Source organism: Salvelinus namaycush, chromosome 32 (genome assembly GCF_016432855.1).
Source record: "Salvelinus namaycush isolate Seneca chromosome 32, SaNama_1.0, whole genome shotgun sequence".
Lineage (NCBI taxonomy): Eukaryota > Metazoa > Chordata > Actinopteri > Salmoniformes > Salmonidae > Salvelinus > Salvelinus namaycush.
The window spans coordinates 17,793,608-17,814,502 of NC_052338.1; the positions used below are offsets into that span (position 1 = coordinate 17,793,608).

General features: G+C 43.5%; 1 protein-coding gene across 2 annotated transcripts; it reads left to right on the plus strand.

Moving 5' to 3' along the window:
• Window positions 1–7,514: 7,514 nt before the first annotated feature.
• On the plus strand, window positions 7,515–20,764 carry LOC120027359 (anillin-like). Of its 2 annotated transcripts, none has more exons than XM_038972272.1 (23): window positions 7,515–7,698; window positions 9,305–9,458; window positions 9,910–10,398; window positions 10,592–10,947; window positions 11,179–11,566; window positions 11,743–11,987; window positions 12,182–12,289; window positions 12,419–12,560; window positions 12,797–13,002; window positions 13,210–13,355; window positions 13,937–14,084; window positions 14,503–14,638; window positions 14,808–14,984; window positions 15,227–15,353; window positions 15,447–15,495; window positions 15,594–15,647; window positions 16,184–16,216; window positions 16,479–16,497; window positions 16,727–16,839; window positions 17,564–17,650; window positions 17,884–17,991; window positions 18,243–18,415; window positions 18,752–20,764. In XM_038972272.1, exons 1-23 carry the CDS (start codon window positions 7,681–7,683, stop codon window positions 18,864–18,866), a joined length of 3,591 nt encoding a protein of 1,196 aa, XP_038828200.1. In that variant the 5' UTR covers window positions 7,515–7,680; the 3' UTR covers window positions 18,867–20,764. The 2 variants fall into 2 exon arrangements, with proteins under 2 accessions (XP_038828200.1, XP_038828201.1); XM_038972273.1 differs by having other exon boundaries at window positions 11,182–11,566.
• The last annotated feature ends 131 nt before the right edge of the window (window positions 20,765–20,895 follow it).

Genomic DNA, 20,895 nt, shown 5'->3' on the forward strand with positions numbered 1-20,895 from the left:
CCCCTCAACTTGGATATACGTACCAAGTCCCCCACTATGAATTTAAAATCTATTTTTTTCTCACGGCAAAGGGGGAACAAACCATACAGATTTTTAAAGACTTGAAAAGAGTTTTCAGAAGAGACCTCAGAGGGCTTTATCCGTATACTCTTATGGTAGCTGTTGTTGTACCCCTTTACTAAATCTTGAACTGTATCCACATATCTATGGGTGTGGTGAGCTGTAAAGTATTTCCACATCCTCTCCTTCAAAGTTCTGTTAAAGCGTTCAACAACTGAAGCTTTCAAATCCGAACCTGTAGCAAAATGTATGATATTGCGCTTCTTCATGAGTTTCTGAAAAGTATTATTAAAAGATTATTATCCGCCGTCAGTCTGCACTTTCTTGGGTGCTCCTCCTTCCTTCAAGATAGAGTCAAAGGCCCGGGTCACCTCTGCCCCACTCAAATTTTTTAGGACCCTTACAAATGCTATTTTAGAGAAAATATCTATAACCGTTAGCATGTAGCGATTTCCATCATTTTTATCTGCAAGGGCCTGCATGTCACATAGATCTGCCTGAAACTGGGACAAGGGATGAGTAGAAGAAACTCTATTTAATGGAAATTGTTTTCGCACAGGTTTATGCAGAGTGTAAGCATCCTGCTCTGCTAGCCATTTATTCACTTGAGCATCGCCTAACCTGCTACCTGTTTATTCGGCTATAGCTCTCTGGAACCTCTCCTTCCGCCCATAAGACCCTGGGTTAGAGGGGGTATAATAAATGTTTTTCAACATCTGCTCCGCCATCCTTCTTGCCTCTCTGATGTACAATAACATTAATGAGCTCCTTTCAAATAACGAGAACATTTCATTTTCATTTAGCATTTTATTTTTGCAAACATTTTTTAAGTATTACGTATCCATACACTTCAGGATACGTAGAGGGATATTAGTACCCGTTTTCTCAATGACCCATGCATGCAACACCTTGTATACTTGGTTTACATTTACAGGCTTATATCGCTGAATTTTTAAAACACACACATCCGTTATATAAGCATATAAACAACAAATATGATACATGTTACAATTAAATGATGTTTCAAACAAATAAACAAAAATCTTAGACAATGATGTTTCTAGTTCTTCAGAATCATCCACAAGACAGGATACCAGTTGTGTCCACTGTAGAGCCTCCCCCGTATGTCTTACATGACTCATGATTTGTTCCATTTTTAGCACACGCTCTGCATTAACTCCTGTATTGTGGGTTGTGTAGAGCGATACATTGTTCACTTTATTTTCAATAGTTTCCTGCATAACATTTGTAAATTCTCTCAAAAGAAAACATGTATTTATTCTCTCTAACATCGTATTCATATAGTTACCCATTGCTTTCCATCTAAATAAAAAATATATATTGTTACTCGTTCTCTTGGGGTTTATTGAGCCAGAAAGTCACCACATCAGCCACCAAAGCTTCCTTGTATTTGTTGTCGTCCAGCAGTGCGTGCCTGATTTCTTTGAGTTTCTCGTGGATGTAGATCACCTCCTTCAGTTCATGTAGGAAAGCCTTGGTTACACCGTAAACCCTGGGAATAGATGGCACAAGACCCATAGACTCCAGGGCTCTGACCATCGATGGTATAAAGCAGCTGGACCACAGTCTTTTCACCAGCTCCTCAAAGTGGTTGAAGAAGAAGTACTTGGGTGGGTCATATAAACACGGATGTCGTCGTTGGCTGGGGTGATTGATCTCACAACCGTGGCATTTTCTCTTATATACTCTCCAATCACCACATCTAAAAGTGCGGTTACAGAGGCCTTGATGGTGTCCACAAAAATAGTACTGACCACCCCATCAAACACATCCTCAGGCTGTGTACATATAGGGGGTGTCGGGGGGCGTGCCTGGGGGGAGTAGAAAGGAGGGCTGTGAGGCATAGAGTCCTTAGGGTCTGGTACCCATGACGTATCGGAGTCCTGATATGGTATATGAATATCCATGGTATATGCTGAAATGAAGAACCAGAGGCTTTATGGTCACCCCTTTTATTGTTGAACCATTCCTTTGGTATCGGGGCGTGGTTAACGTAACAGCAGCGTACTTAGTTTTCTTCAGGGGATGACCCTTCTGAGGATGAACCTTCTGGGGGTTCCTTTGAATCATAATCCTTAGGATTCGTATATGTCATGCACTTCCTTAGTTGAACAATACTCTGCAGTTGTTGGCTCTGTACAAAAAGAGCTTCCACTAACTCTAACATTTTCAATGACATTATATCCCAACTTTTAAATGGAATAAGCATACGCAACCTAAAATCCCCAGTCAGGCCACCTTCACGGATGTTACCGTTGCGGATTTTCTCGTTGCTGATATAGAATTCCACGCACCCACATGGAAGTCCATTCTTTCTTTGTATTTTCACCCTATGAAGTATTCTTCCTGAGGAGTCAGGGGCACCTTCCCAACGGGTCTCGTAGCCCCTGAACAAGCTATACCCCTTTGTGATTACTCTCAGTTCGGGACACACCACCTTGCGAAACACATGCCAGTCTTCAAGCCTGTAGTCCACTCCTAAAGTCTGGTCTGTATATTCTTCTCTTCGGCTATGGTATAGAGTTTCACTCTACAGTCCGGGTAATCAAACAGATAACCCCATAGCTGTTCATTAGACATCAACACTTGATCTTTCAACACCGTTGCGGGCGGTAGTTGGGTTCTATACATATTTAGAAAAAGTTTTTTGGCGCATCGTATATTGATGCTTTATACTCTTCCCTTTCTCTATGTTTTAACCGAGGTCCTGCTTCCGTTGTTACGGTCATCACGTGTGTGTCAGTGATCACAAAATCCATGTTTAATTTCTTTAGTGTTCTGGGGTTTATCGAGGTTGCTTGTAGTGTTCACAGCGCTTACTTATACTGCGGCTGTCCAATACCCCCGGACATTACTGTTTTCATATACAACATATATACAATATATATTCATATACAATATACTAAGTTCACTACAACAGGGGGGCCATACTCTTTGAAATGTTCAAACACATTCCACAGTTCAACGAGGTCACTACATATCAATCATCATGACAGCTTTAAGCTTTAAAATAAACAGATGCACTATCTGGTTAAATAAACACTCACTCAAGAGCGTGAGAACAGAATGAGAGGATGTACATATATGGGCATAAGCACTCACTCATACCGTGAGAACGGAAGGACCGGATGTACATATATGGGCGTAACCACATGACCCATAAAATAGGTCATAAATCACTCGTTTGACGGATGCTGTCTAATGTATTCTCTCTCCTATAAGGGGTTATAGGTTACCTGCCTTTATCTAAGCAAACCATGGCAAAATTGAATTACAATCATAAATCCAGATTTTAGTCTATAGTCTATGCCTATTGAAATTTACAAGTCAATCTCACAAATGGGACATTTATAATGGTTTGTAGTCTTAACATCTGGCACATAATAACAGCACAATTGCCAGAAAATAGTCTAATATTTGTTTTTTTAAGTTCATCCAAGTGTTTTTTGGGATCCTCTGTCCAACTTTAATCACTCAAACTCTCCTGGCGGTTTTATCAGTAGTTATGCAAATGCACAAAAGAGATTTATTTACAATTATAAACCTGGTTCGAACCCTGAATGCTGATTGACTGAAAGGTATGACTAAAAAGTACTTTTTACTGTTCTATTTACATTGGTAACCAGTTTATAATAGCAATAAGGAACCTCTGGGCTTTGTGGTATATGGCAAATATACCATGGCTAACTGCTGTATCTAGGCACTCCGCGTTGCATCATGCTTGAGAACAGCCCTTAGCCATGGTATATTGGCCATATACCCCCCCTTGTGCCTTATTGCTTTATCAAAAAACTTAATCATAGCAATCAAACGAGTTAAATCAACATCCATTTGTCACCTCTACTCCCGCTCCCCCCCTCCGGCGGTCAACGTCGCCGGTTTACTAACCACCGGTCCTGGCATTCATCATTACGTGCACCTGGCATTCATCATTACGCGCACCTGGGCTTCATCTATAGGCACACCTGGACTCCATCACTTCACTGATTACCTCCCCTATATCTGTCACTCCCTCAGTTCTATTCCCCAGGCAGTATTGACTATGTGGTTCATGTCTGTACGCTACTCATATAGTTTGTATTGGTCTGTTTATTATCAAACTCACCACCTGCACATGCTTCCCAGCATCCACGTTACAGAATACTGCCTCACCGACTGGAAGCAGCAGGAAATCAGAACATCTCCCAGATGATCAACGAACAGGGAGACCTACTTCGTAAGCACAATGACCAGCTGGTGCAACTGAGGATGGCTATGGAAGAGGTTCTTCGCAGTCTTCAACGTCTCGAACATGCCCGAGAGGCACATCAGTACATTCAGCGGTCTGCCCAGGTCAGCGATGCCCGTTTGTCCCTCCCTGATAAATATGATGGAACCTTATCTACATACCGTGGCTTCCTACTCCAGTGCTCCTTCTATTCTGCACAACAGATGGGAGCCAAGGTTGCCACGGTTATTTCTCTGCTGACTGGGCTGGCGTTGGAGTGGGCTATGGCTGTCTGGGAGAGAGGCGAGGAGGAGCTGGCTTCGTATGAGGGGTCCATGGCCCTGTTCAGAGTTATTTTTGATCATCCACCGGAGGGCAGAGGTGAGCGCCTACTCCAACTACGGCAGGATGACTAGACCGCTGCCGAGTACCCGCTCACCTTCCAGACAGTAGCAGCATCCAGCGGATGGAATGAGCCGGCACTCTGTACGCTATTCGGAAGAGGACTATGCGAGGAGGTCCAAACAGAACTAGCATGTTGTGATGACAACCTCTCTTTGGATGCACTCATCGCGATGGCCATCTGGTTGGATAATGTACTTCGTGAGCGACTGTACCCACATCGCTTCTCTCTCCCTCCTTCTGTAGCAGAGCCTGAACCTATGGAGGTAGGGGTCACACGCCTCCCTGCAGAGCGATGCAGACAGAGATGGCTGAGGCTCTGTCTATTGTGGTCAAGGGGGGGGAACCAGCTTCAGTGTTTGGTACGTCCCATATCGGGATCCACGAGAGCAGAGGGACGTCACGTGATCTTACTCACACCTGCCCCAGGAGGAGGATCTCAGTTTCTGTTAAACCCTTTTTAGTGTCGCTGACACTTGATTGCTGTCCATCATGTACTGTTTCTACAGCGCTAGTGGATTTCCGGTGCCGCGGGGAACTTTATTGACCAGATCCTTGCCTCCTCTCTGAACATACTGCTCTCCTGTCCGTTTCCGGTTCAAGCCCTTGATGATCGGCCACTAGGATCCGGGAACCATCACCACACCACTCACCCTCACCGTGGAATCCATTCATCAGGAAAACATCCCCTTCATCACTAGTGCACCAGCTCACAAGATCATCCTTTGCCTCCAATGGCTCCAACGCCATAACTCCACCATCTCATGGTCAAAGATGAGAATCACGGACTGGTCACCCGAATGCCGGCGGACCTGTTTTCCTGTTCTCTCTCGTGTCATAGCCCCTGTGGTCTGGGACGTAGATATGGACATTCACCAAGCTCTGGAGAGGGAACCCTCTCCCACTACCTGTCCTCCTGAGTGCCTCTACGTTCCCATGGGGATAAGGACGCGACTGTTGACCTGGGCACACACAGCTCTCGTCGCTGGACATCCTGGGATCACCCGTACTATAAAATCACTTTCCGAAAAGTATTGGTGGCCCACCTTGAAGCAGGACGTTACTCACTATGTCAACTCCTGTTCTGTGTGTGTCCAAACTAAGTCTCCCCGACATGCTTCAGCAGGGAAACTCCATCCCGTGCCTCAGCGTCCCTGGTCTCATCGGTAACAAAGACAATGGACAGATCTCCCCTCTGACGGTTTCACCACCATTCTGGTTTTTGTGGACAGATTTTCTAAATCATGCCAGTTTATTCCTCTCTCTGGTCTCCCTACCTCTCTCCAGGTCGCTGAGGCACTGTTCCGGCAGGTCTTCCAGCATTATGGCCTTCCGGAGGACATCATCTCCGACCGTGGCCAGTCTACACACACACGTAGGACAGAATAGTGGATGTGTTTAACTATTCTTTTGGGGACCAGAAGTCCAACTGGAGACATTTTGTTAGTCCCCATGAGGTCAAGTTATATTTCTAGGGGGTTTATGGGTAGGGTTATAATTAGTGTTAGGGTTAGGAGCCCGGGTTAGGATTTAAGGTTATTTTTAGGGTTACGGTTAGGAGCTAGGATTAGGCTTAAGGTTAGGCTTTTGGGTTAAGGTAAGAGTATGGGTTAGGGAAAATAGGATTTTGAATGGGACTGAATTGTGTGTCCCCACAAGGTTAGCTGTACAAGACTGTGTGTGTGTGTGTGTGTGTGTGTGTGTGTGTGTGTGTGTGTGTGTGTGTGTGTGTGTGTGTGTGTGTGTGTGTGTGTGTGTGTGTGTGTGTGTGTGTGTGTGTGTGTGTGTGAGAGAGACAACAACGTACAGTACCAGTCAAAAGTTTGGACATATTTTGATTTGTTTAACACTTTTTGGCTTACTATATGATTCCATATGTGTTATTTCATAGTTTTGATGTCTTCACTATTATTCTACAATGTAGAAAATATTAAAAATAAATAAAAACCCTGGAATGAGTAGGTGTGTCAACTTTTGACTGGTACTGTGTATATAGCCATAATATGACATTTGAAATGTCTCTATTCCTTTGGAACTTTTGAGTGTAGTGTTTACTGTTATATGTTTTGTTTATTTCACTTGCTTTGGCAATGTGAACATGTTTCCCATGAGAATAAAGACCGTTGAGAGAAGACAGGCTATGTGTGATCTGCCCACCAAATGAGGTGGAAACTAAGCTGCACTTCCTGACCTCCTGCCAAATGTATGACCATATTAGAGACACATTTCCCTCAGAATACACAGACCCACAAAGAGTTCGAAAACAAACCCAATTTTGATCAATTCCATATCTATTGGGTGAAATACCACACAGCAGCAAGATTTGTGTGCCATCACAGCAGCAAGATTTGTGACCTGTTGCCACAATAAAAAGGCAACCAGTGAAGAACAAACACCATTGTAAATACAACCCATATTTGTTTTTATTTTCCCTTTTGTACTTTAACTATTTGCACATCGTTACTACACTGTAAATAGACATAATATCACATTTGAAATGTCTTTATTCTTTTGTAACTTCTGTGAATGTAATGTGTACTGTTAACTTTTATTGTTTGTTTCACTTTTGTTCATTATCTACTTCACTTGCTTTGGCAATGTTAACATATGTTTCACATGCCAATAAAGCCCTTAAATTGAATTGAGAGACAGAGAGCCCTTGAATTAAATTGAATTGAGAAAGAGAGCCCTTGAATTAAATTGAGAGAGACTTGAATGGCTAGACTGCGTCTGTCTACGCCCATCGGGTTTATCATTGGCTGTCGCGTGATTCCAACCGTCGGAGTCTGCGCAGTGAACACAGCACTGAAATTCAAATATTGAACAGATCTGGTTGTTAAAAAAAAGAAGGAAAGAACGACGCGTCTGCAGAAACAGCTGTTCTCAAGCTGAGAAGCTGTCCGCGGTTTGTGTATTAGGATAGATAAACGACGATTATTCAGTATACGTTAGCTAAATCAATAGATTTGAACAAAGAAACTCTTATCGGAATGGATCCGTTTACCGAGGTGAGTGCACAGTTTGTTTCTAGCTAACTGCCATGGCCAGCTAACGATAACGCGTTAGCCAACAAAACATTATTTCTTGTTGCATTGCATAAATATGGTAAACTTGTTTGATAGTTTCTGTCAAACCCATATTTGTAGAACTGAAATAATGTTGTAAAACCTGGATTCAAAACAGCGTTATCTAACGTTTGTGTCGTAGGTAACTAACTGGTAGTAGCGTTTGGGACGTAACATTGAAAGTATTGGTTCAAGTCAAACTAATACAGACTCCCGACGTTGTGTCCCATAGCTAGGTAACTGGTAACTAACGTTACAGTACCTCGTTAACTTGTTCTTCAACAAATGTGAATTTAAATATCTTAACTAGTGTAGCTAGGTAACGTTAGCTAACTTTAGCTTAATTCGAATGTACAACGTCAACTGAAAGTTGTTGGAAACGTTGCTAACTTTAGATAGCCAAGTCAAATAGTATAGAAGTGACATCTAAACCCTGACACCTTCCATACCGTATATAATTTTATAGCTAATGTTAGCCTGCTACCTTTCATCTTCATAATTCATAATACTGTTCTAAAATTGCATGCCAGCATAAGGCAGTCAGATCGTCATTTTGTCAAAAAACCTCAGCCCCTCCCCTAACGTGCGAGCAGGGAGAGAGGAATCTGAGAATACTACAATTGCCTTAATAGGTAATGAATCGATTCGTTAGTCAACTACAGTATGAAGAAGAGAATTGTATGAATACAGTAATGTGTTTTCCACCTTCATTTCCATACAGCATCTGTCTGTCAATTTCCCTTTCTGATGCACTCTGTCAGCTTTATCAATTTTACCAAATGTGCCAGGAGGAGTGAGTGTATATAAAAAAAAAAATTAAAGTCACTCCAGTTTGGAACTAAGTGTGTTTCATGACAACTCTGATATAGAAAAGGAGTGGCTGGCAGCGGTATGCAAAATCCCTAAAATGTCAGTTCCAACCAATAGAAATGCCCGGGAGATTTCAAATCCAGTAGCCACAACACGTCAGAAGTGGCTCATTCCTGAGGAATGACACACACTTTAACAAGTTTTCCACACATCCTGGCTGGGTGTGAGACGCTTAGGCAACTGAAACAGCCAGGAATGTGTTGAGTCTTGCACTGTAGCAGCCAGGGCAATAAATCTTGCCTTGGACTGGGAGTCCAGCTAGGGTTTTGGTGTACAGATGAGAACTGACAGGAGAGGAGGTGGCCAGGGAGGAGTGTAGAGACAACTGCAGCCTTATCTCCTCCAGACCTATTCGTTTCTCTTGACCCTATGACGTGGACTAAAACTTATTCACTATTTTGAAGCCATAGACCCCCGCCATCCACTGCTCACTATGGGTGCAATAGAGCAGAAAGGAAAGCATAGTAAAATGGCACAAACTTAAGTTTACAATGGTGTGTAATGTCCTTCACTTTTATCTGTGCTAGTCAGTGCTGTACAGATGGTAAGTCAGGCTACTCCTGAGTTATGTTATTATTAGATTAATTTAAATTAGAAGGGAAAAAACAAATGGTTTAGACACTGCTTTTAAATGCAAATGTGTTATATTTTCTAATAACGTGCTCTTTTACCTGTTCAGAAACTCCTGGAGAGGACCCGTGCTCGCAGGGAGAACCTGCAGAAGAAGATGGCAGAGAGACCCACTGCTGCTAACAGACAGATGGCCAAGCGAGCTAGGGAGCCTCTGGCTGAGACCTGCAACAGCTTGATCACAGTGCCTGTCATCGAAAAAGGTAAGATCTTACTCATTTATTCTCAATGTGATACAACATAATTTCCCAATACATTCATTTTCTAGCCCTGTGATCCCTCTGGCTGCGATAGTAAGTATTGCAAGTATTATATCATTTTAATGTAACCCTTAGATGTCTCCATTAGCCTTTAGGAGGGGGTTGAACTTCATGCCCTGCACATGTATGGTTTTCCATACCGGAAGCTTGACCTTTGAAACAGCTCACTGAGAATTATCTGTTCAAATCAAGTCAGTGGGATGGGTCTATGGCTGCAGCTTTCCCTATGCTGTATTCAAATATAGGCAAAATGGTGACGTTTCAGATCGTCTGTATATGTATATCTGTGAGCTTTAATATGGTACTCAAGGCAAATACTTAAATATTAATTTTGTGGATTGGAAATCTCCCACTGTGTAAACTTAACTTATGGTCTTTCTCACTTCACCCCTAGCCCCTCACCCATCCAGCAAGCCCTCTCCCTCAAAGCGGAGTCGTTCAGGTGAACTTGGCCAGCCCACCATGATTGGCGAGGAGAACAGGGAGCCTTCAATGACTCCTCGCACCCTGACCCCTACTCTGACAGACCCCCAGACTGACCGGAAGCCCCCAACAGGCCCAGCCAGCATCCGCTCTGCCGCCTCTTCTTTGGAGAGGGTGGCTATCCGCCCTCCTGCTCCCGTTCCTGAACCAGAGCCCATGCTGGCAGCACAGCTTGTCCCAGAGCAGGCCAGGGAGGTAGCACGCTCTGCCCCAGAACTAGAGAAAGTGGCTGTGAGTGCTGCTCCACAGAGGACCAAGAATGTGGAGGTTGTGCCTGCTAGCCCGGTTCTTCAGAGGAACCGAGAAGCGCAGAGGGAGGCTCCCACCTCCTCTACCCCTGCTGCCATGAAGTCTCGCCTGGCCAGACTGGCTGAACAGAGGCAGTACTGGGATTCTGAAGGTAAGGCACGTGGCCTTTTGACTAGCTAGATAATTTCATTTGCACATGTAGCACCTGCTTAACCTTTATAGATCACCTGAAAACCAACATTTTTACACAACAATATCAGTGTGGAATTAGACTACTACAATCATATTAAAAGCATATTTGTTTTTGCCTGACAAATATGAATGCCCATATTTTTCCCTTCAAGGTACCTCTGAGGTTCCAGACATCCCAGCAGCTCTGTCCCCAGTAAAGAGCCAGACCCACCCTAGGCAGGCTGTGGCCCCGGTCCCCACACCTGTCCCTGCTGCTGCATCCTCAGAAGCCTCCGTGGGCAGGAAGGGTCGACTGGCCAACCTCGCTGCCAGCATTGGGTCCTGGGAGGACGACCTCAGCCATGCCGCCCCTCGTAGCAGAGACTATGCACAAGGGAACCCTGGTAGTGTCAGTATCGCCACCCCTGCTTGGAGGAGAGAGGCAGGTGCCAAACCCATCTCTGTGGCTGCAGACCGGACACAAATGAGTCAGTCTTCAAATAGCAAGCCTTTTCCGGACTCCAACCAGGTGAGTCATAATGCGACAGTTGGCTTGGTTATTAATTAGGATGTACATAATTTTTGTGTGAGTAATATGTCATCCCATGGGAGAGGCTGATTCTATAGGCATTTTGGGTGTGAAAAAGATTCAAAGTAGAAATTAAGATAAGAAGTGGTGATGCTTTGCAAGAAAGCAGTGTGCAGTAACAAGTTATTTTGAATAGTTTGGTTAATACATTTCCGTCTTGCATTTCTTCAGCAGCCTTTCAACTCCCCAGTCAAGTCCACCGGAGTGGTTCTTCCCAGCCCCCAGAAGACTGATGTAAATGAAGCTAGACAGACTAGCAGAGGTCTCCCCTCTCCTTTACCCAGTCCCCAGAGGAGTTGCCAGGGTAGAGCCTCAGCCTTCACACCCAGCTCCCAAAAAGGTGCTCCCTCAGCCTCACCTGTGCCTCAGAGTCCCCTGAAGAACCAGGCCCTGTCCCGAGCCCTGGAGGTCAACGCCAGCCCCAAGAAGTCAGAGCTCCCTACACAGCCCTCTAACACTGGGCCCTCTGTCCTGCAGACCAGGGAGAGGTTCACCAAGGAAACCACCTCGGCCACTCCCCTGCAGCAGAGAGGCACCGCAGGAGCAACTGGAACTCCAGGTGAGCTAGAATGAGCACTCAATTTAGCTTGGTTTCTTTTTCCTAAGAAGTTGACAGCTTATTAGGTTGTTCTGAAATATCACATGTTTTAATATGCAGTCTCTGCTCATTTGTCTGTTGCTGTCCACTTCCATTGTCCTCACAAGAGTTACTAAATCTTTTTCTGTTTCCAACAGGTGTCAAGTCATTCATGGAGCGTTTTGGGGAGAGGTGCCAGGAGCACTCCAGCCTGAGTTCCACTGATACCAGCCATGGAGCTGCCGCTCGTACCCCAACCGTAGTAAACCCGTCTGGGGCAGGCCTGGCTGGTCATACCCCTGTGGTAAGCCAGTCTGGGACCCCCAACACCAGGCTGGTGAAGGAGAGGCTGAGAGCTGCCCAGGTTGCCAAAACCACCACCGCTGACCTTGCACAGAAACTGGTACGTACAGTTCACTTTATTTACTCAGACCTACCTTAATGTCTTTAGTTTTGCCTTTGTACAGCACTTTGGCATTTTATTTTTGTAAGCTCTTTTTGAAAATAATGTATTACACATGTATTATGATATTTGTTTTGTGACCAGACTGTTGAAAAACTGATTAAACATCGTCATTTTCTTGTTCTTTATTGCAGGAGCGCGAGTCGGAACTGGCTCAGATTCGTAACCGGTTCCAGAAAGGGAACAACATTTGGAAGATCAAGGCTGAAGTGGCAGACACCAAGAGAAACACAGAGGCCAAGGTTGGTGGTGAAGTATATTTCTTTTGACCATGCTTGGACCAACCTTTTATGTGCAGACTGTTGTATGATGGATGTCTGCAAAGCAATTAGGAAGGAAATGCTAAATTAGCCTGTAATAATTATTCTCAGAATCTGATTGAGCAGCCTGATGAGCAAACTGCTTCCCCTCTGGATGGCCTGAATGCAGCACCCAAAAAACTCAATGTACCTGCTGCCACCAACCCAACCTCCAGTCCTGTGAAGCAAGTAGTATTCTCAGTGGAGGAATCAGGTACTGTACTTACTGAGCATACTCCTTGATCATACTTGATCATACTAACTTGGCTTTCGAAGAGTACACTGATCATAAAAATAAGTCTTTGGATGCTTGAATCGGATGCAAGTTAGAGAGTTGTTGACCGAAACCATAGGACATTAAAACAAACTTAATTAGAGCAGTCCTTACAATCTAAGTTCATACCGTTGGCGTCACTATATAATATTCCACTCACGATTGTCTCACTGCAGACGAAGATGTGAGTCATGAGCTAGAGGTGAACGTGGACCAGTCCATCAATTCTGATGTGATCAACGAGATCTTTGACGGGCTCCATGACCAGAGCGAGGTGCAGAGTGATGAGGAGGAAGATAAATTGAACATCTCCTCTATGTCCATCCTCGCCCCCTTCTCTGAGACTGTGGCTGCTGTGGTCAAGAGCCCAGTGAAGATGATGGTGAGTTAAAGTACAAAGCTGGAAACAACTAAAAGCATACAAAGTAGTAAAATCTTTCAGCCATTTAATGTCTTGGGGACGTACAACTACTTTTTAATGCCAGCTTGTCATATTTTATTTGCGCCCATGGACTAGATATAATGTTATGGCTAATTATGTATTTTTTGGGGCCAACCTAATTACTTTTTCATGTATATCCCTGCCCAGATGTCAACTCCAGCCAGTTCGTTCAACGCTAAGAGCCTAACTCCTGACAGTGTTTCCAGACTCAGTAAGTTCCAGAGGGCTCGCATGCTCCGGGCTGGGTCATCAGACAGCCTAGAGACAGATGATGGCCACAACCTGCCCTACAGGTAACCAACCAGTTAAAGCCCATACCCAAACTCTAATGTAGCTGGCTGAGCTTCACCCCTTCTACTGATACATCAACAACTTTTATTTTAATTTAATTTAGTTTCACTGAGTTCAAGAGACGACTAGGGCTGGGAATTGCCAGGGACCTCATGATACGATGTTTCCATGATACTTAGGTGCTGATATGAATCGATATTATTGCGATTCTCACAATTCTGTATGTATTGTGATTGAATATTGCGATTTGATTTTCCAAACATATTGCTCACTGTCTGCTGCAGAGAGACGAGAGAGAATGAGTTAACGCATTTTGATCAGTCAGTGAAATGAAAGTGCTGAAAATGTTGGCTCGCTATTTAACGAAGATGGGGGAACGAGCTATAAGAGGAAAATACTGGCGTTTTGGCGCAGGTACAGCCGACTAGCGCAAGCTAACGCTACCTACAGTAGCAAACTTGTTTTAATATATATTTTCTTTCAAATCTATATTTTGAGTCAAATATCAATATCGTCCAAAAATAATATTGCCATACATAACTATCGGTTTTAGTCTTTACATATGTTTTCCTTTCTCTTCCAGTATTGATGCGTACAGGTCGACCAGGATCAAGGACAGTACGGAGAGGCCTCGTGTGAGGCAGGTCATCGTGCGGAAGGAGGATGTGTCTCGTAGAGCAGCAGAGGAACCCAGGAGCCAAGGACACACCAACGTCAAACAGAAGATGCAGGTAAAGGCATGAACAGACCGGTAGGATTGTTGTGCGTCTGCCGGCCAAGAGTACTTAGCACCTCTGAACAGAGTGCCGTCTGTAATTTGCACATATGGTCCCTATAACACGCCGTGCTGACAGCAAGCAAACGAATGGTCCCGTACTGTGCAGACCAAAAGTCTGTCTGGATAGAAACTGACTCGGTAACACAATGCCAGCACAAGAACAATTCCGGGGTCATACTGTGAGAAGGATCTCACTCTGTACAAAAACTTGATTTCATAGAATCAAGTGTAAATGCTGAGTGCATAAGATATGACCTCTAGTAAGTTCATCCCTTGATCTTTCCCCATTCCATGTAGGTTCTTCTGACCACTGATGTTGATTTCCTCATTCCATGTGACCAATGAGATGTCTTCTTTCTGATTCCTTGTAGGTTCTGACCAATGAGATGAACCTGCAGCAAACAGTGATCAGCCAGGCTAGCCAGGCCCTGAACTGCTGTACTGATGAGGAGCATGGGAAAGGCTCGCAGGTGGAGGCAGAGGCTGAGAGGCTTTTGCTTATAGCCAGTGAGTTCCCATTCCACCCCTACAACATGGGTGGACATACTGACAGCCAATCCCAATTTGCTCCATACGCCTTGGGGACCGGCTGTTATATCTTGAGATTATCACATGCATTTCACATTAACATTACGTTCAGTTTTCTTAGCAGTCTTATATTCTTGTCTCCCTCCAGCTGAGAAGCGGGGGGCCCTGAAGGCAGAGCTGGACCGTCTGAAGGGAGAAGGTCCTAGCGGTCAAATGGGGCAGGGTGGAGACATGGGGGTCACAGCCTCCAAGGGATCCATCTCCCTCCTGGAACTACGACTGCCCCTCAAAGCTGACTTTGTCTGCTCCGCTGCTAACAATCCAGGTAGACCCAACACACTGCAATTGTTACTTGATAATCAAATTGTAAAAAATTATTTTATGATGGGTATTTTTTTGTAATTTGCCTGCATCCAAATTGCCTTTAGGGGACAAAGTTATATTGATATCCTGTTTCCCACATTGTACTGTCAAAAACAAGATCCAAATGTACATTGCTCAATATACTTAATGTATAGTGTGTTAGACTGAAATCATTACCTTTTCTATTTTATGTGTTTATTCCAGAGTGGTCCAGCCATTACTTCTTCATCATGATCCGTGCTGGAGCTGAGAATACAGTTGCTACTCCCCTAGCCAGCACACGTAGCGCTATCAGTGGAGACGCGATCACCTTCTCTACCAAGTTCACCATGTGAGTTAAACTACACATTCTCTCTCTGGAATTCTGTAGAATAGTACCACTGTCATGTCCTGTTCTAATGTCTTTCTCTGGCTTCCATTTTAGGCCTGATGTCTCTAATGACTTTGCAATTGATATTGAGGTTTACTGCCTGGTGAGTTTTTGCTATTTTCGGCAAATGCAGATATTGTTTGAGGAGGACTCTGACTTCTTTGATCTGGGATATTACTCTAACCCTGGTTATTTCTTCAGGTGCAGAAGCGTGAGTTGAACCCTGACAAGAGGAAGAAGCCCAGCAAGTCAAAGGTAGTTATATTTTCTCAAATGTGCCATAACAAACTACAAATCAGTTTATTGAATGTTGGAACTGAGCATAGTCTTGTATCTTGGCTGCTAGTTTCTTCTTGAATACATTGCCATTGTTATGCATCAGAATGTGCATTTAGAGCCATTTTCAAACGACGTCCTGTCTCTAAGATGAGATGGTGTGTGTTCAGATACTCTGGAGCCATGTTCACAATGCCCACGAGTTGTGCTTGTCGGTAGGGACTGATTTTAAAACCCCACTCACCTTTTTGTGTGGGTGTAATGTTACTACTCGGTAGTAGAACACAACTAATGCTGGTGTTACCAGGCCCTGGGCCTGCTGCTGCCAAATACACACACTAGGCCTACAGGCTCCACTTTTCATTCCACACGGTGAAGGGTCCCTTTTGTAGGATGGAAGGCTTTGTTCACAGCTGACAATGCAGTTGGCTTAGTCAGTGATTTGAATTACCCATTCACTTGTTTGTGTCCCGACGTAACCTCTTCTGAAACTGAATAACTGTTTCTCTTTCTAGGCCATCACTCCCAAGAGGTTCCTCGCCATCACTGTAAGCTTTCATTCTTACCAACCTCTAATACAGATAGTACTGCCTTGTAGTCATATGCGGATTGTTTGAACGCTTATCGGATCTGTTATGGGGGCGATTGGTAGAAATGATTGCCACTTGAGAAATGTAGAATTGCATCGGTGAATGCATTATAGTAATATTCTGTTACTGTGTAGATTATGTTGTATGCACAGTCAGACATCTTGTAAATGATTCAAAACATGCCTCTCTTTCTAACATCTCTGGCTCGCTGTTCCTGTAGAAGAGCAGTCTGACTCCAGGTAAGGATACTTTTTCGGCTGATGAATTTGAACCCTGATGTCTTACTGTGCTTATTTAAATAACTCTTTTGCTAGTGGATATTTTTATAAACGTTTTACTTGCAGTTGTTGTGATGTGTGGTTGTCTCACCTACTTAAGTTGAGCTTATTGTTGCAAGTCTCTGGATGACGATAATGTCTGCGCAATTACTAAAACATTGCTAAAACATCCTCCTAATGCTCTTTACAGTGGTGGCCAGTCCTGGGGGCCCTAATGCAGTACGCACCAGTAACTTTGTCCTGGTTGGGTCTCACAAGCTAACGCTAGCCTCTATTGGGAAAAACAAGTTCTCATTGGAGAAGGTAAAATCCAAAGACCTTTGTTACATAAAAAGATATAATATTAATGTTCTAACTCATTTGCTTTCACTGTTGTACAATGCAGTCACTTCCATTATATCCTGAATTCACCCTCTATTTCCAGTTTGGCTGTATCTCTGCACACAATTCCAGCTAATGTCCAGTGTAGTCATAGGGGAGCAGGTAACATTTGTAGAGTTTGGAACTGAGAGTTGTCCTGAGCAGGGAGACAGGCCTCCCAATCTGAGTCTTTTATTTTATATATATTTTTTTTTTGCCACCTGCACGGTCTGTGTGCTACCTACCAGACTCTGACACTCATTCACTCACACATACCTTGTTTCTCTCTTTTAGATCGAATATGAAGGCATTGAAAGAGCACTTCTCAGAGACATGTTTCACAGCAAGGTTGCTAATCGATCCACGACCACTTTAATATTTTGGGGTTTGTGACAATGTGGTTCTGTTGTGGCACCAACTAACATTTCTAACCTCAATCTACAAGTTGGTTGGTATTGTTGTAAGGAAAATAAGTTGTGCTGGATGTTTTTTTGGGTGTTTCAGGCAGTGTCCAGTTAATGTATTTCACCATCCAATTGAATCTTCCGTTTCAGTCTAAAGCCCGATTAACACAATCTGTCCTGTCACCCGATGAAAGCATTTTGTGGTGGTGTTGGTAGTCTTACAGCTGAGGACTGTGTTACAACATGTCCTGTGTAATCTGTAGGTGCCTTTCCTGTGCCCCTTGGAGGGACACCTCTACCTGAAGATGCAGTGTGAGGTGGGCTCCTTGGTGGAGGAGAGAGGCTTCTTGGTGAGTACACACTGGCTTTGAACGCAGGGTCCCTGCACACTCCAAGACTGTTGGCCTGCTGAGGTAAAGCGTATTTATCAATCCCTTTTTACACAGCAATTGTCAGTGTGTTTATAGGGACCCTGCTTAGACCACAAAGAGGAAGCAGAGACCAAGCCTAGGCATTCACGTCTTCATGTCTCAGTCAAGCTTTATTACACAAGAAGTTTCAATAGCTTCCTTCTGTTTTTCAGACAATGTTTGAGGATGTGAGTGGGTTCGGAGCATGGCACAGGAGATGGTGTGTCCTGTCAGGATACTCTATCTCCTACTGGACCTACCCTGATGATGAGAAACGCAAGGTAAGAGAGGATGTGGATCCAACCTGCCTTTGATCACTATTATTGGAGCCTTTATTCTTGAATGATAAGCCCTGTGAGCCTCATTTCACAATACTGTAGGACTCCAGTGGATATGAGCCTTTGGGCTTTATTTAGGTAATTCTTGATAGTTTTAATGTATCCGCATGCCAATTCATGTTGCCTCCAATTAGTAGCTTTTTATATATTTTAATTGTCAATCTATTTCTTTGGACGGATCCATGTCTTTCTAGAACCCAATAGGATGCATCAACTTGGCCAACTGTACCAGTTGTAAGGTGGAGCCAGCCAACAGGGAGTTCTGTGCCCGGCCCAACACATTTGAGCTGATCACCGTCCGGCCTCAGAGAGAGAGTGACATAGAGACGCTCGTCAGCCAGTGTAAAAACACAATGTGTGTCACCAAGTAAGTCTCTGGTCGAAGTTGCCATCGCACTGTGTTTTGTAGGCAAATACCTTGCGTGAAGAATGTTGGCTGATTTTGACACTTAATGCACTTGAGCACAAGTTTTCTATTCTTTGCACTCTTCTCCCTGAAGTGAGCACTTGTTTACTCCCCCTCAAAGATTTTAAAACAATTGTATTGGTGTAGGCAGTGTCTAGTATTAACATATTTCTTAAACCAATCCAATGCCTTCAAGGAAGTGAATGAGTGCACACTTAAGGGAGGAGGAAACTGAATTGGATTTGTGTCTCCGGGTCCAGTATACTGAAACACATGACTCTTTCCGTGTACCTGCAGGAACTGGCTGTGTGCCGACACCAAGGACGAGAGGAACGTGTGGATGCAGAAGCTCAACCAGATCCTAGTGGACTTGCGCATGTGGCAGCCAGACTCCTGCTACAGGCCTGTTTGAGCACAGAGCCCCCGACCAGACCCGAGGGTAACACCCGGAATGGCTCTGGGTCTCATATGGACTGTCACTATCAGTGACACGATGACTAAGTGCAATACAGTATGAAAGTTATTAAATAAGATTTACCAGTGGATGGTATTTTTAGAGGTGCTTTAGTGGACAGTCAAGACAGTTTAAGTTTGGGATGGGCAACTGGCGGATCAATCCACCCCAACTCAGTCAGGGTCTCAATTTACTGTTGAGAGTTATAGTAGACTATACAAGGTGTAATTTGGTTGTGAATTAGCAGTTTTTTTTTTTTTATGTTGTCAGCTAACATTTTTTAGATTGTCTAGCCAGCTATCTACACTTGTGGTAGTCATAGTCGAATTACATTCTGGGGGGGGGGGGGGGCGGCTCCATTGATTTTGTTAGTCACTCTCACTCAGATAGCACATTAACTGCAAACATTTCTTTCTGACCATGGCAAAATGTGTCGAATTGCAGGAAATTAACTAAAACATTTTCTATCCCGTCAAGAGGGCCGCTAAAAAATGTTTTGCTCGCAAGGTCGCTGCATGTGGTTATGGATGTGGGTACTAAGACCTGACAGCCACTGCGGCCCCTCGTGATGAGTTCAGATTTTGTGGCCCCACCCACATTGAAGTTGCCCATCCCTGGTTTAAGTTATGAGTGTGAGATCAATAAAGCCGTACTACAGTAGATATTACAGTATTGACAAGGGCTGCTGGTGCTTTTACACAATCCATGCTGACCCTACATTTTCTATGCATTTCCAAAGTGTAGAGGCCATACTCCTAACTTTGAGAATTTTGAGAAGGTTGCATTTTGGTTTTCTATGCTGTTACTCACACGATACATTATGCTGACGAGATGTGGCTTTTTCGGTTGAATCTGTCTGATTTGGGGAACATTATTATTAAATATTTAACTTTGTCACACCCAATTCTAGAATAATCTGCATCAGTGCCAAGGTGATGCACCAGAATTTTGTCTCTATACATGCATGTGAATGCTCCACTTTTTCATAGTATTGGGAGAATGGCATGATTTGAAAGCACTGTTGAACAACCATAACAGGTTTTTAGATTTAGCCCCACACTTATCCACTCCAATACCCTCCTTGTTTTGCTATTCCCTTTTTTCCCCTTTGCAATCTTAGCTATAGCTAATCTTGTATTTATCATGTTGCGCACTGTGGTTATAAACTTCTAGGTCAATGAGACTACGGAACGAGAACAACCTTAATATTGTTTGTTTTTATGTAGATGTTTTATATTTTTGTGTACATGTTTTAAATGGTTACAGTTAAACTGGGGGTGTGGGTCAGCAGATATGAGTATATTTTACCACCATTATATTGTAATGGATAACTTTGACGGTTGAGGTTATTGCAATAACTTATGGGCAGATTTCTATTCTCATTTTAGTATAGCTATACGCTGTCATTAACTGCAAATCTTATTCTCAGTCCAAGTTTTAAGCATGTGCTTAGAGGACTGAGTGCATAACTTTTTTTGTGCTTTTACTATTCCCCCCCCAAAACATCCATGTGTGTCTTATCTACCCATGAATTACTGCACAATGTTAATTTTCCAGATGTTGGCAGTTCTATTATATCCTCTGATCTGTCCTGTCTAAATGCCAGTCTTTCATTGGAACAACAAGCACTCCAAATATTCCTGATGTACTGGTAATTCTGAAACGATGAGACTTAAATAAATGCCAGCTTTAACCAAAATAGTGTTTTTTGTTGTTAAGACGATTAGGGTTGCATTTTTAAGGTACTGTTTTGTGTTTTAGACCACATGTAGAGGAGCATGTCAATATAAAATTGGCTATGAAGGGTGAGAAACTAAACAGATATTTCAGTGTTTGTTAAATTGTACATGGCCACTTCCCAAACCTATCTACACTGAACAAAAATGTGAAGTGTAGGTCCCATGTTTCATGAGCTGAATTTTTTTTTTTTTTTTTTATCCCAGAAGTGTTCCATACACTAACAAAGCTTATTTCTCTAAAATGTTGT